This window comes from Mauremys reevesii, linkage group 4 (assembly GCF_016161935.1).
Source record: "Mauremys reevesii isolate NIE-2019 linkage group 4, ASM1616193v1, whole genome shotgun sequence".
Lineage (NCBI taxonomy): Eukaryota > Metazoa > Chordata > Testudines > Geoemydidae > Mauremys > Mauremys reevesii.
In genome coordinates, this window is record NC_052626.1 from 148,141,695 (window position 1) to 148,154,610 (window position 12,916).

General features: G+C 53.2%; 1 protein-coding gene and 1 pseudogene across 1 annotated transcript; both read left to right on the top strand.

The window, feature by feature from the left end:
- Window positions 1-1,110: 1,110 nt before the first annotated feature.
- On the top strand, window positions 1,111-4,425 carry LOC120405359 (perforin-1-like). Its single transcript, XM_039538931.1, has 2 exons — window positions 1,111-1,643; window positions 3,312-4,425. The coding sequence occupies exons 1-2, from the start codon at window positions 1,111-1,113 to the stop codon at window positions 4,423-4,425; spliced, it is 1,647 nt and encodes a 548-aa protein (XP_039394865.1).
- Window positions 4,426-9,770: 5,345 nt separating this feature from the next.
- LOC120404105 lies at window positions 9,771-12,134 on the top strand (annotated as a pseudogene).
- The last annotated feature ends 782 nt before the right edge of the window (window positions 12,135-12,916 follow it).

The following is a 12,916-nucleotide window of genomic DNA, read 5'->3' on the forward strand; positions in this document are numbered from 1 at the left end:
GGGGTCTGTGGCAGAGCCAGGAATAGAACCCAGGAGTCCTGCCTCCATTTCCACTCCACAAGTGCAAGTCTAACATTTCGCTAAGCTCTCTCCTGCATTCCCAGTAGCAAGACAGAACAGCCAAGGGATAGAAAAATCCACACAGCAAGTTACCTGCCTGGAAAGAAATGACGATTATTTATTATCTGTATTACGGATGCACCTGGGAGCCCCGGTGATGGACCAGGACCTCACTGCACTAAATAGGCATTGAAAATACTGTCCTGAAATCTCCGCATAACCTGTGGAACTCATTGGCACAGGATAGGACTAGGGCCAAGAATTTAGCAGGATTCCAAACAGGACTTTCCTTGTCGATTGGGAAAGCCAGAATTATAATCCTAAGGGGTTTAAATACATGTGTTTAAAAGGGATATAAATCTGATCCTTCACCGTCTGAATCCAGCTCTGATCAACGAGGGGCAGGGGGAATTGGCTTCTGTTAGAGATGACACACACACTCTGATTGGGCTAAAGAAACCCTAGAATATGACCACAACTGGTGGCTAAATGTAACCAAATCCACCACTCTGCATGTCCACTAGGGGGCCCCGCAGTTTCTGTGGTGAGGCCACTCGTGCCCAGTGTGGTCCCAGCGCTCGCTGGCCTCGCTGCCAACCCGCTGGGGACTAATGTCTCGCAAGCCCTGGGTGTTGTGTGGGCGTACACCGCCCCCTAGTGGCCAGGCCCAGCCAGAGCAGCAGCACACTAATGTAATTGCAATTTACAGGGTACGTGCAACAATCTCCTCCCCCTAGTGGTGAGTGACAGCTACACTGCAAGCGAAAGGGGTGGGGTTATGCAAATTAATAAATGCCTGTTCAGACATGCAAATTGGTCACTGTATCATTTGCATAAAGCCAGCAGTTTCCAGGTGTGATGTAAGATATGGCTGACGGAGACAGTGGTAATTGGAGGCCTCTGGCTCTCTGGCTCGCCATATAACCAGGTTAACCTGTGGAACTACCTGCTACTGGATTATGATTCATGAGGGATCTCTTTCTGTCTCTCCCTGTAGGGGTTTTGGAGACTGACGTTGCCTCCTGTGCAAGGGACCCCATCGTACCAGCCATGCCCAAACCTAGTGCCTGCATCCTCCTCCTCCTCCTATTCCTCCTCCCCGAGGTCTCCCCCAGCTGCCAGACAGGCACAGCTGCTGCCTGCATGAAAGCAAACTTTGTGCCTGGGCACAACCTGGTGGGTCAGGGGATTGACATGACCACACTGGGCCGGACTGGGGTCCACGTGGTGGACACCAGCCAGTGGCGCAGCCCGAATGGCACCTGCACCCTGTGCCGGAACCCGTTGCAGGGAGGGCAGTGGCAGAGGCTTCCACTGGCCGCGGTGGACTGGAGGGTCCACGGTTTGTGCCAGTGGCAGCTCAGCAGCTCGGTGCAGCAGTCGGCGATGGGCATGATGGAGTCAGCAGCGTCTGTGGTGCAGAACGACTGGAAGGTGGGGCTGAAAGTGCCCGTGGAGCCCAAGGTTAATGTGCAGGTGGGGCTGGCCGGCTCACGCTCCAAACTGGCCAAATTCATCATGCAGAAGTCACGGAAGGACAAATATGCCTTTGTAAGCCAGGAGGTTTCCTGTCCATATTACAGGTAAGCAGCAGCACGGAGACCTCCCAGCATGAGGATGGCTCGTCAGGCACTGAGATGCAGCTAGCTCTGGGGAGGGGCAAATGGGTAACAAGTGTGCAGTGATGTCACACCAGCCTGGCTCAACCAGTGCTGAGGTGCAGCCACCTCTTGGGTGAGGCAGCTGGGAAACGACTGCACAGTGGTACCACCAGCCCTCCAGGGCCTTTCCCTTGTAGGCGGCTGTCTCATTCTAGGGTGTGAACCAGGCCAGTGAGGGATTGTGTGAGTGCCTGACCTGTAGCCCTAAATGCTTCAAGAGGCTCTGCCTCTGTGGGTCTCTTGTCTGGATATTTCACAAGCCGTCACTGAATGTCCGTGAGCAAATCAGCTCTGATCCCAGCAGCCTGCGTGTTTCCTCCCCAGCCATATGCTGGTCAATGTCGCTAACACGCTTCCCGTCCCGAGTGTCTCCCAAACCGGGTGCTTTGCAATCTCCATCCCTCTTGTGGCCCATTCGGAGAGATTTAAGGTTCCTTTAAAGATACAACACTCAGCAGCTTGCCGGGCTAACTGGAGTTCACATGCACTTAACATCAAACCCAGCACAGGGTGGGGTTAGCAAGTTTCTGCAGTAAGGGAGAGAGGGGGGCAGTGAGGTGAAGCACAAGGGGTAAGGACATAAGTGGTGACAAGCAAATAGAGGTGAGAAGCACTTTCTGGTGGCTAAGCCGGAACACAACGCGGCACAGCCTTTGTGCAAGGCAGTTTCCTTATCAATCTACCTTCCAGCGAGATGGCTGATCGCCCCTCCGGTCGAGATCTCCCACCGAGTCCAATGTGCTTGGGTCTTTTCTCATCTTAGGTGAAGGATCATTTGGGGTCCTCTGCCCCTGCCTTGATAGTCCAGTGAACCTTTGCAATGGATTCCCCTTAGGGTCACTCCGCCATAGTAAAGTCCACCCAAATCGATCTGTTTCCTGCACTCTCCTCCCCCTGTCGTCTTGATGGTCCTGTTGACCCTCATTTGCAGTCCCCATGTCTCTTACTGTGCCTTGGAGATGCCTTCCAGGCAGAGAAGCCCAGTCCTTTGTCCAGGGTGGAGTACCTCTCGCCCTGCCTGGCAAACGCACTCTGATAACAGAATTTCCCACCCGTGTGCGTGTTTGGATGTGTCCTCCGTAGAGATGCCTCGCACTGAGAGCAACGAGCGGCGTGGGGTTAGCTTGCTGTCGGTAGCCTACATGGCCCCTCTTAGGTGCAGGTGATGACATGAGTGAGGTGAGGGACACTGAACTGGTCAGGCCAGCTGAGACTCACTACCAGATAGCAGGGAGCCCTTGTCCTCTGGCATTTGGGTGCTGAGCCACAGGGGATCTGGCTCAGATCCGGCCCTGGGGCAAGTGACTGGCTGGCTCAAAGGGGTGGGGAATAGGACACGGGGCCTTTCCTCTCTGGGGGTGGGGGCAGGTCTTATCTGGCCCCAGGGTGGGGGGACTGGCTGTTCCAGGGGTTGGGAGAACGGCACCTCTACGGGCACCAGTTGTGATGTGGTTGGAGGTTTGGAAGCTGTGCTGGGTGGAGGAACGGGACAGGGGCATTTCTCCCCTAGGGTCACAGCTCTGATCTGGGCCTGGCTGGCTATCGGGGATGTTCTAACTCTCTCATAAATTCTTTGGGTCCCTGGAGCAGGTTTGGGATCAGCGGAAAACCTCCACTCACCGGTCATTTCATCCTAGCGGTGAAGAACCTTCCCAGCCTGTACAACAAGATCTCCAAGCTGGAGTACCATCATCTGATTCACACCTACGGCACCCACTATATGACCCAGGTGTCCCTGGGGGGCCGGGCGCGGGACGTGACTGCGGTGCAGGTCTGCCAGGCGGCGCTGGATGGGCTGACCATCAGCGAGATCAGGGACTGTCTGAGCATGGAGGTGGCCCTGAATACCGGGGTGGGCTCAGACCAGTCCAGCTTCAGCAGCTGCAAGGAGAAGAAGAGGGTGAAATTTCAACAGAGCTTCCACGAGATGTACCGGGAGCACTACACAGAGGAGGAGGGAGGGCAAAACACAAATGACCTGCTCTTCTCCAAGAATTACGCTGGGGCCTTCTCAGACTGGGTAAAAACCCTGAAGTCCCTCCCTGGCCTTCTCACCTACTCCTTGAGGCCGATCCACACCTTGTTGGGGCAGGACGACCCCAAGCGGGAGGCGCTGGGGCAGGCAGTGAGCGAGTACATCCGTGAGAGGGCCCTGCGGATGGATTGCACCAAGAGCTGCCCCCCGGGGACCCGGCACAGCACCCTCGACCCCTGCTCCTGCGTCTGCCCCGGGGACAACTTCACCAACACCATGTGCTGCTCGCTGGAGCGGGGCCTGGCGAGGCTGACGGTGACTGTGGTGCGAGCCAGTGATCTGCGGGGTGACACTCTAACCGCTACGGATGCCTACGTCAAGGTCTTCTTTGACAGGAGAGAGAACCAGACTGCCACCATCTGGAACCGGAAAAGCCCTGTCTGGAACAGACTCATGGACTTTGGCTCTGTCCGTGTCACTGACGCCAGCCAGCTCCGTGTCGAGGTCTGGGACGAAGACAATGGCTGGAATGACGACCTGCTGGGTGCCTGCGACATCCCACTGAAGTCTGGGGGCCCCCATCACAGGGAGTGCTACCTGAAACACGGCCACCTCAGGTTCCACTACAGTCTGCGCTGTGGGCCCCACCTTCAGGGCCGGAGCTGTTCTGAGTATGTTCCCCAGCCCCACCAGCACAGCGTAGCCAAGGGGAAGGAGCCCTTCTGGTGAGCGCCCTGGGTAGGGAATCGGAGAAGGGCATGGGTGTGTGTTGAAGAACTGTGCTCCCTGTCCTTCAAAGCATTTCCTAGTTCCTGTTCTGCTGATGCCACGGGGCTTCATGCTGTCATTTCTGCTTGGTAATTGGTGTCTACTAAGTTAAAGCCTCCCCAATTCCATGGACTGGTCCCCCTCACAGATCCCTCTGGAAAAATATCCCACCACTAACTGCCTAATCCTGATCCATCGAACCAGTATATCCATTGACCGTCTCCAGTCAACCAACCAATGTCTGTGTCCAGCGCATCCTAGCTATCCATCCATCCGTGCAACCAATATATCTATCCCATACATCATGGAATCTCTCCAACCAATTAGCCAACAAACCAACCAACGTCTGTATCCCGTGCATCAATGTGTCCATCAAACCAATTAACCAAGGAATGTATCAAGTTCATCCAAGCTATCCATCTAATCAACTAATGTATGTATCCCCTACATCCAACATCTCCATCCAGCCAATCAATACACCAACCGTTGTATCCAGTGCTTCCAACATATCCAAGCAACTAGTGCATGTATCCAGTGCATCTAATGTTTCCATCCAAACAATGTATCCTGTGCATCCAAACTATCCAGATAATTAACCTATCCATGTCTATATCCACTATATCCTATGTATACATCCAGTGTGTCCAACCAACCAAAACATCCCATCCTTCCATTTATCCATCCAATGTGTATATCCACCCAACAAACCTGCCAATATATGCAGTGCATCAAACCTATCTATCCATCCATCCAACCAATGAATGTATGCAGTGCATCCAAGCTCTCTCTCCAACCAACCAATGTATGTGACCAGTACAACATCCAGTGACCAGTACAATGTATCCAGTGCTTCCGTCATATCTATGAAACCAACCAATGTCCAGTAATCCAATGTTTTCATTCATCAATCCATCCATGAATTAATCAGCATCTGTACCTAGCGCAACCAACCACCCTAACAACATATCCACCAATCCGTCAGACCAACCAATATGTGTCACCAGGGCAACCAACCAGCCAATGAATGTATGAAGTACATCCAACCAACCAACCAGACAACTAATGTCTGCAGGCAGTGCAACCAATCCACCACCTAACATATCCACCCACCCAAGAGATCATCAGGAGCAAAGATCAGCCCCTGTCCTATTGTGGCTTCAGTGATTAATCCTCTGCAGAAACCCAAAGATACTCCAGGGATGGACATGGTTCTAAACACCCAGCGGATAGGCTGAGCTCCCAGGGGGAGGATTCATTAGGGGGTTGTTCTCTAACTGTTGTTTCTGTTGCTTTCCAGAATTACCCAGCAGCTCTGCTGTTAATTATTTCATCCCAAATGCACACACCCCAAACACCATCCAGCTGGATGTTCCCTGCACATATGATCAGCAGTGATGCTGATATATCATTTGCCATTGGTAAGATTCACAGTTAACACCCAGGAGGACAGTCCACAGGGCTCTTGATTCTGACTGTCAGCAGACTCAGGGAGATGGCACTGCATTAGGGTCACATTGGAAAAGGCAAATTCCCCTTGACTCTGGGATTAAAGTGTCTTCCTGGCCCATGCCTACCTACATCTGCTGAAAGCCTAGATTAATAGCTCCATGATGCAGTTAACTGATGAATGATGGTTGTTAACTCTGAACCCTACTGACTGCAAGTTAAATATCTTCAGCATGGAAAACTGTCATGCAGGTTTGCAGCTCCACCACAAAATGATTTGCTTCTGGGAGGCTTCTAGATCTCTGGCTCTTTGCAAATGTGTCTCTCTGCCTCAATAAACATTTGTGAAAGGAAGTTTTGTAAGCAGGAATCTGTGTCATTCTTCTAACCCCACTAGGATGAAACAAGATGGAGCAGGTTAGAAATTAGCAGGTTCAATACATGCTTGGGTGCACTAGGAAGAGTAATGGGCTGGAGGGGAGCGAGGCATGACAAGACAGGGGAGCTAGACATCTGGGTGAGTTTGCTGCAACGGGGAGTCCAATGTAAAGTGGCTAATGCCAGTCAAGGGAAGCATTTCTGTCAGGGACAGAGTGGGGTGGGTAGAAAAGGGAGCCAAGGAGACGGTCAGTTTTGTTATGGGGTATTAATAGCACACAGGTGATATTTACAGGTTAGTAGTATTGCCAAGGGATCCCGGAGGGGATAGGAGGCCTTTCCCAGCTACAAGACCCTATCCAGCAGGGGTTCCCAAACTGTGGGCCGTGCCCTAACGATGGGCCGTGACATTGTCCTGGGTGGTCCGTCATGGGCGGTGTTGGAGGGGGGGATGGGATGATGTTGCCCCCACAAACTGAGTACATTGGTGGAGTGGGAGCCAGGGCCAGAGGAACCCAGCGCCCCCAGTGGGTGGCAGAGGCTGAAGCGGAGCTGCCGGGTGGTGGGCGGAGGGTGAGGAGAAGGGGCCAGCACCTAGAAATGGCGGCTCCCAGAGTGGCTGGAGAAGGCTGGAGGCTTTGCGGCTGTTCCCACGCCGAGCCACCGCACCTCGCCACCAATGGCTATTGGGAGGCCTGGAGTATCGGCCCCACAGCCCCTCCTCAGGGACCAGGGCTTGGCAGTGGGTGATTGGGACCATCAAGGTAACGGCCTGGCCCAGCCTCTGCCCAGCCCTGGTCGCCCCCGAGCACTTCCCTCATTCCTAGGCAGGGGGTGCCTGAGAGGCGCGCCAAGGTGCTGGCTGGGTGCCTGGGACAGGGCTGCCTGCTGAGACGAGGGGCTGTGAATGCCCCACAGTTTCCCTCTCCCCGACAGGCGCGTGTTAATAATGGGCTGCAGTGCCCACTGCAGCTGCACAGGTGGGCCTCAGGGAACAAAGTTTGTCAACTCCTGACCTAGACCCCACTCCTCTCCCAGAGCTGAGAATAGAACCCAGGAGTCCTGACTCCCAGCCCCCACTCTGCCCCCACACACAACCTGATAACATTAAATACTCAAAGGAAATAGGTTAAGGTAAGGTAATAATTGGAGATATACCAATCTCCTGGAACTGGAAGGGACCTTGAAAGGTCAGTGAGTCCAGCCCCCTGCCTTCACTAGGCAGGACCAATTTTTGCCCCAGATCCCTAACTGGCCCCCTCAAGGATTGAGCTCATAACCCTGGGTTTAGTAGGCCAATGCTCAAACCACTGAGCTATCCCTCCCCTAGTTAGAAAGGCTAGCTCTAAATTCCCAGGTAGCCTGTGGAACTCATTGGCACAGGATGTGAGTCAAGATTTGGAACTGGATCTTCACATGGAGGACGGAAGAGCCAGCATTATATTCCTAAGGGTTTAAAACAAATATATTTGGAAGGAGAGTAAAGGTCATGCTCCAGGGCTTAAACTGCCCTCTGATTAATGAGGGTCTGGAGGAAAGTCCCCCTAGGAGGGCAGGTTATTCCAGTGTTGGCCACTGTGCAAAACTGGATACCAGGCTAGATAAGCTCATTGGTCTGACCTGGGTTGGCAGGGAGGGGGCAGGATACCAGGCTAGACGGACCATGGAAGAGATTTGCCTTCCTGTAAATGTTTCAGCCAGCCTGTAAATAATGGGTGCTATGACTCACACGACACTGAACTCCATTTTGGTACACCTCTACCCCGACATATATAACGCTACCCTATATAACACGAATTCGGATATAACACGGTAAAGCACTGCTCTGGGGGGGGGGGGCTGCGCACCCCGGCAGATCAAAGCAAGTTCAATATAACACGGTTTCACCTCTAACGTGGTACGATTTTTTGGCTCCCGAGGACAGCGGGGTAGAGGTGTACTTGTGTTTTTCCACAAACTGGGCTGGGAGCTCAGCTTTGAACGAAAGATTCCCACCATATGAGCAGACTATATAAGGTGGGAAGTGACAGCATGATTTGTCTTCACTCCCCCCGACAACTCAACACCTGAAAGACAAAGGACTTGGAACAGGGGAGGAGAACCCAGGCTACACCGCAACTGAATTCGGTGCCTTAAGAATCTACAAGCCTGCTTGTATCATCAGTCAGGATGAGAAATTGCTAATTCAAATCCTATCAAGTACGTTAGGCTTAGTTTGCAGTTTTGTTTATTTGCTAGGTAATCTGCTTTGATCTGTTTGCTATCACTTATCATCACTTAAAATCTATCTTTCTGTTGTTAATAAACTTGTTATATGTTTTATCGTAGTGTGTTTTGAATGAAGTCTCTGGAAAATCTCAGCTTGGTTAACACGGGCTTGTTGTGCATATCCTTCCCACATCGAGGGGAAAGTGAACTATATTAATGAGTTTGCATTGTGCAGACCCCTGTGCAGTTCAAGGTGGGAGAATATTGGGTAATACTCCAGCAAGGATGCAAGCCTGGGGAGCTGGGAAGTGGGCTGTTTTCTTCTGTCTGTCCTTGAGTGGCTTTGGTAAAGCATTCAGGTAGCTCAGTTGTGTGGCCCCACTTGCTGTCATATTGGGTGATAATAGGGCCTGGAGAGGCTGGCTGAAACACCAGCAGAGTAGTGTGAGAGGGACCAGCCCAACTGGAGGGTTAGGGGACACAGCGGTTCCCACAGCTCTTAGACTGCACTCTGGGGGTAACAACCTATCACATCCACCACCATTTTTCTGCTGGCGCTCTGACCCAGAAGCACCCACAGAGTCAGCACCTAAAAGCTGAACCCTTACACTCCGGGATTGAGTGCATCCCCACTATGTTGCAAGCATGCATTCCGGCACCATGCCCCTGCAGAGCTCTTCTTCAGCTCTGGGAGCTCAAAAGCTTCTCTCTTTCACCAACAGACGTTGGTCCAATAAAAGATATGACATCACCCTCCTTGTCTCTCTAATATGAATCCTGTCATTGTGGCCCTGTTGGGTGCATCCTGATACACTGAGACCACGAGAGTGTCTCACTAGAGGAGGATTGTAGCGCTTAATGCTTGTAGACTGTCTCCACTCCACTCTTAGATCTTACTCCACTCTGAGCCTGGGAGTTTTAATTGTGGCATGTGTATCCTCGTGCCAATACATGAAGGCAGCGGAGTTTGGAAATAAGATAAACACAGGGCCGGCCTTATGGGTAGGCATTGTGGGGTGGGGTGGGGGGAAGTTCTGTGGTCAAGAGGCAAGGAGTGTGGTGGGCCTGCGGTGTGAGGCCATGGAAGGGAGCTGGGGCAATGGGGGAGGTGATGGGGCCCAGAGGTGATGGGGCGATTCCTCTGCCACTTTGTCCCCCCACACACATACACACACACTTTTACAAAGGTTCCATTGCCCTTGGGTTCCCCACAGTGACCCATCTCCCTGGGCGGCTGTCGCGGCTCTTACCACACCCCATCTCTGGCTTCTGGCATGGCCAAGGGGCGGGGCCTCTGGTGAGAGGAGGAGCAGGGGGCGGGGCGGAGGTGGGCGTAATTTAGGTCGATTTATAACTTTAGTGTAGACCAGCCCTTAGATTGGAAGATTTTTGAGGAAACTGTGTCTTTTTACTGGTACCCTTCTGCCAGGTGGAGTAGCATTAATAAGCACCAGGTTCAATACCTAGGAGTTCCTTTTCAACAAGATAACACAGAACTGACTCGAGCCCCCATCCATCAGTGTTTGCCTTCAAGTTGAAAGAATAAAGACTTCAGAGAGCATCTAAAAGAAAGTAATTTAATAATACTGAAATAGGAATGACACTTTTATGACCTCGTTCTTAGCTCTTGATAACGCAGTGGCACGTTTGTTAGTATTTGATAAGACAATCTTGCTGAGCTGTTTATCTTTTGATGAAAAGGTTCGAAGATTTACAATTGCCCATCGATACTGTAGACACCTTGCAGTTAACGCCTTCTGTCAGATGTTGGCTACAAAGCATGAATCTGAAGGACACATGTCTTTCAAAACAAGGCATACAAGGAAATAGATTAAAGATGTGCACATTATCAGCTGCATTTCAGAGCTAGTGTAAACATTAAGAGGTGTTCTCTGGCCAATAGGGTTATCTCCTCTCACACCTGAGACCTGTTGCCTTGACAGAAAACAGAACTCCTCCTAGGCCTGACCTTAGGTGACTGAAATCTTTCACATGATGAAACCAGTAACTAGATCACAAGACTATAATTTATTATATTCTTCAAAGATCGTGTATAATAAGAATTGTGAGTAGCTTTTCAGTTCCGTAAAGGCACAGGAAGGTTCGTAGTGGCCTCACATTTTCAGAATAGATTATCCAATCTACACAAGTAACAAGCTTTTGATCATGGCCTCTGCAATCTACCAGACAAAGGTCTAATCGGGTCTGATGGCTGCAAATTGAAGCTAGCCAAGTTCAGGCAGGAGATAGGGACACAATTCCCCAGGGGCCATGGTGGATTTTCCATCATGGACAATTTTGAAATCCGGAATGGTTTTTATTTTATTTTTTTCCTAGGAGACCTGCTCTAGTTCAAACAGGAATTAATTCAGGAAAGTTCTCTGGCCTGTGTTATCCAGGAGGTCAGACTAGATGACCAGGACGGTCCCTCCTGGACTTAGAGTCTGTGGATCTATAACACTGAGCTCTACCCCCACAAAAGACCAATGTCCGACGGTACGTCACATGGTGGCCATTTCTCTCTCCCAGGTTCCGCGTTACCCACAAATCTCCGCTCACCAGCCATTTCACCCGGGCCTTGAGGGACCTCCCAGAGGATTATACCCGCAGCTCACGCCTCAAGTACCGTCAGCTGATCAACACCTACGGCACCCACTACATGTCCCAGCTGCAGCTGGGGGGCCGGGTGCGGGACGTGACGGCTGTGAGGGTCTGCGAGGCGGCGCTGGATGGGGTGACGGCTGACGAGGTCAAGGACTGTCTGAGCCTGGAGGCCTCCGTCAGCATGGGGGGCGGGAAGGGCAAGGCCAAGGTGGCCTTCAGCCAGTGTGAGGAGCAGAAGAAGAAGCAGAACTTCAAGCGGAGCTTCCATGAGACCTACAGCGAGCGTCACACTGAGGTGACGGGCGGCAACAGCCACGGCAACCTGCTGTTCTCTGAGGGGCAGGATGCCGAGGTTTTCTCGGCCTGGATGGAGAGCTTCAAAGGCACCCCGGCCTGGTGTCCTACTCGCTGCACCCCATCCACACCTTGGTGAGGCAGAACAACCCCAAGCGGGAGGCGCTGAGGGAGGCGGTGAGCGAGTTCATCGCTGAGCAGGCCCTGGGGAGGTCCCCGGGGACCCGGTGCAGCGCCCAGGACTCCTGCTCCTGCGTCTGCCCTGGGGACGGCTCCACCAACACCATGTGCTGCTCGCGGGGCCAGAGGAAGCTGATGGTGACGGTGGAACAGCCAACGCCCTGTGGGGCAACTACACCAGCCGCACCGATGCCTACATCAAGGTCTCCTTCCAGGGCCGGGAGGTGCAGATGGAAAGTGTGTGGGACGCCGACAACCCGGTCCAGGACATCTGCCTGGACCTGGGGCCTATGCGGGTGGAGGAGACCAGCCAGCTCCGCCTCCAGGCCTGGGACGAGGACAAGAAGTCTGACAGCGACCTGCTGGGGACGCACGACGAGCCGCTGCGCTCCAGGGATGGTCGGCACCGGGTCTGCTACCTGAATCGTGACCGGCTGGCACCACCCTCCCCCACAGCACCTACCCTCCTGCCCACCCTTCCCCTCATCAAACCAGATTCTCTCCTGCCAGCCCCAGGGTTGTTCAATGGCCCATTGTCTCGATCAGGAAGTAGCAGGTGAAAAAGCCTCACCCCAGCTGCCCAGCACCTCACGCCCCCCTACTCCCTTGTCAAACCAACCCCTCCCTCTGCAGCCCCAGTGTTCCTCAAGGGCCCATTGTCTCGACCAGGAAGTGGCAGGTGAAAATGCCTCACCAGCTGCCCAGCTGGCTGCCAGATGCTGGGTCTAGCAGGGCGGCAGCTGGCAGACGAGTGGGGACGAAGGCAGCTCTGGGCAGCTCAGCCTCTGCACTGGGTCTTGCGCTCTTGCTGGACCCGCTGGATTTCGATAATCTAGGGGCAGGAGAGCTCTGGGGGCAGGCGGGCTGGAAGTCCCTGCAGGGAGGTGCAGACCCAGGCTGGGGAGTGGGGTAGGAGTAGGATCTGGGATGCCAGGGGATGTACCCCACTGCTAAGGACCTTGCTACCCAGGGCTCCTTGGTTAACCATCCTCTCCCCAAAGATCCCAGCCCTCTACACCCCACAACGGTGCTGTGTGGCTGTTCCCAGCTGACCCACACCAGAGGTGGCTGCATTTGAGCACTACATGAGCCGTCCCTGTGCGGTGTCACTGTCCAGCTGTTCCCCAGCCACCCCACCCCAGAGGTGGCTGCATCTCAGCGCCAGATGAGCCATCCCCATGCGGTATCACTAAGCAGCTACTTCACGGCTGACTCACCCCAGAGGTGGCTGCATCTCAGCATCAGATGAGCCGTCACGACATTATAAACAGACCTGGTTGCACAGCCTGTTATTAAGGTTGCCCAAAGCTTCACGTTACAAGACCCCATTTCCAGTTGCCTG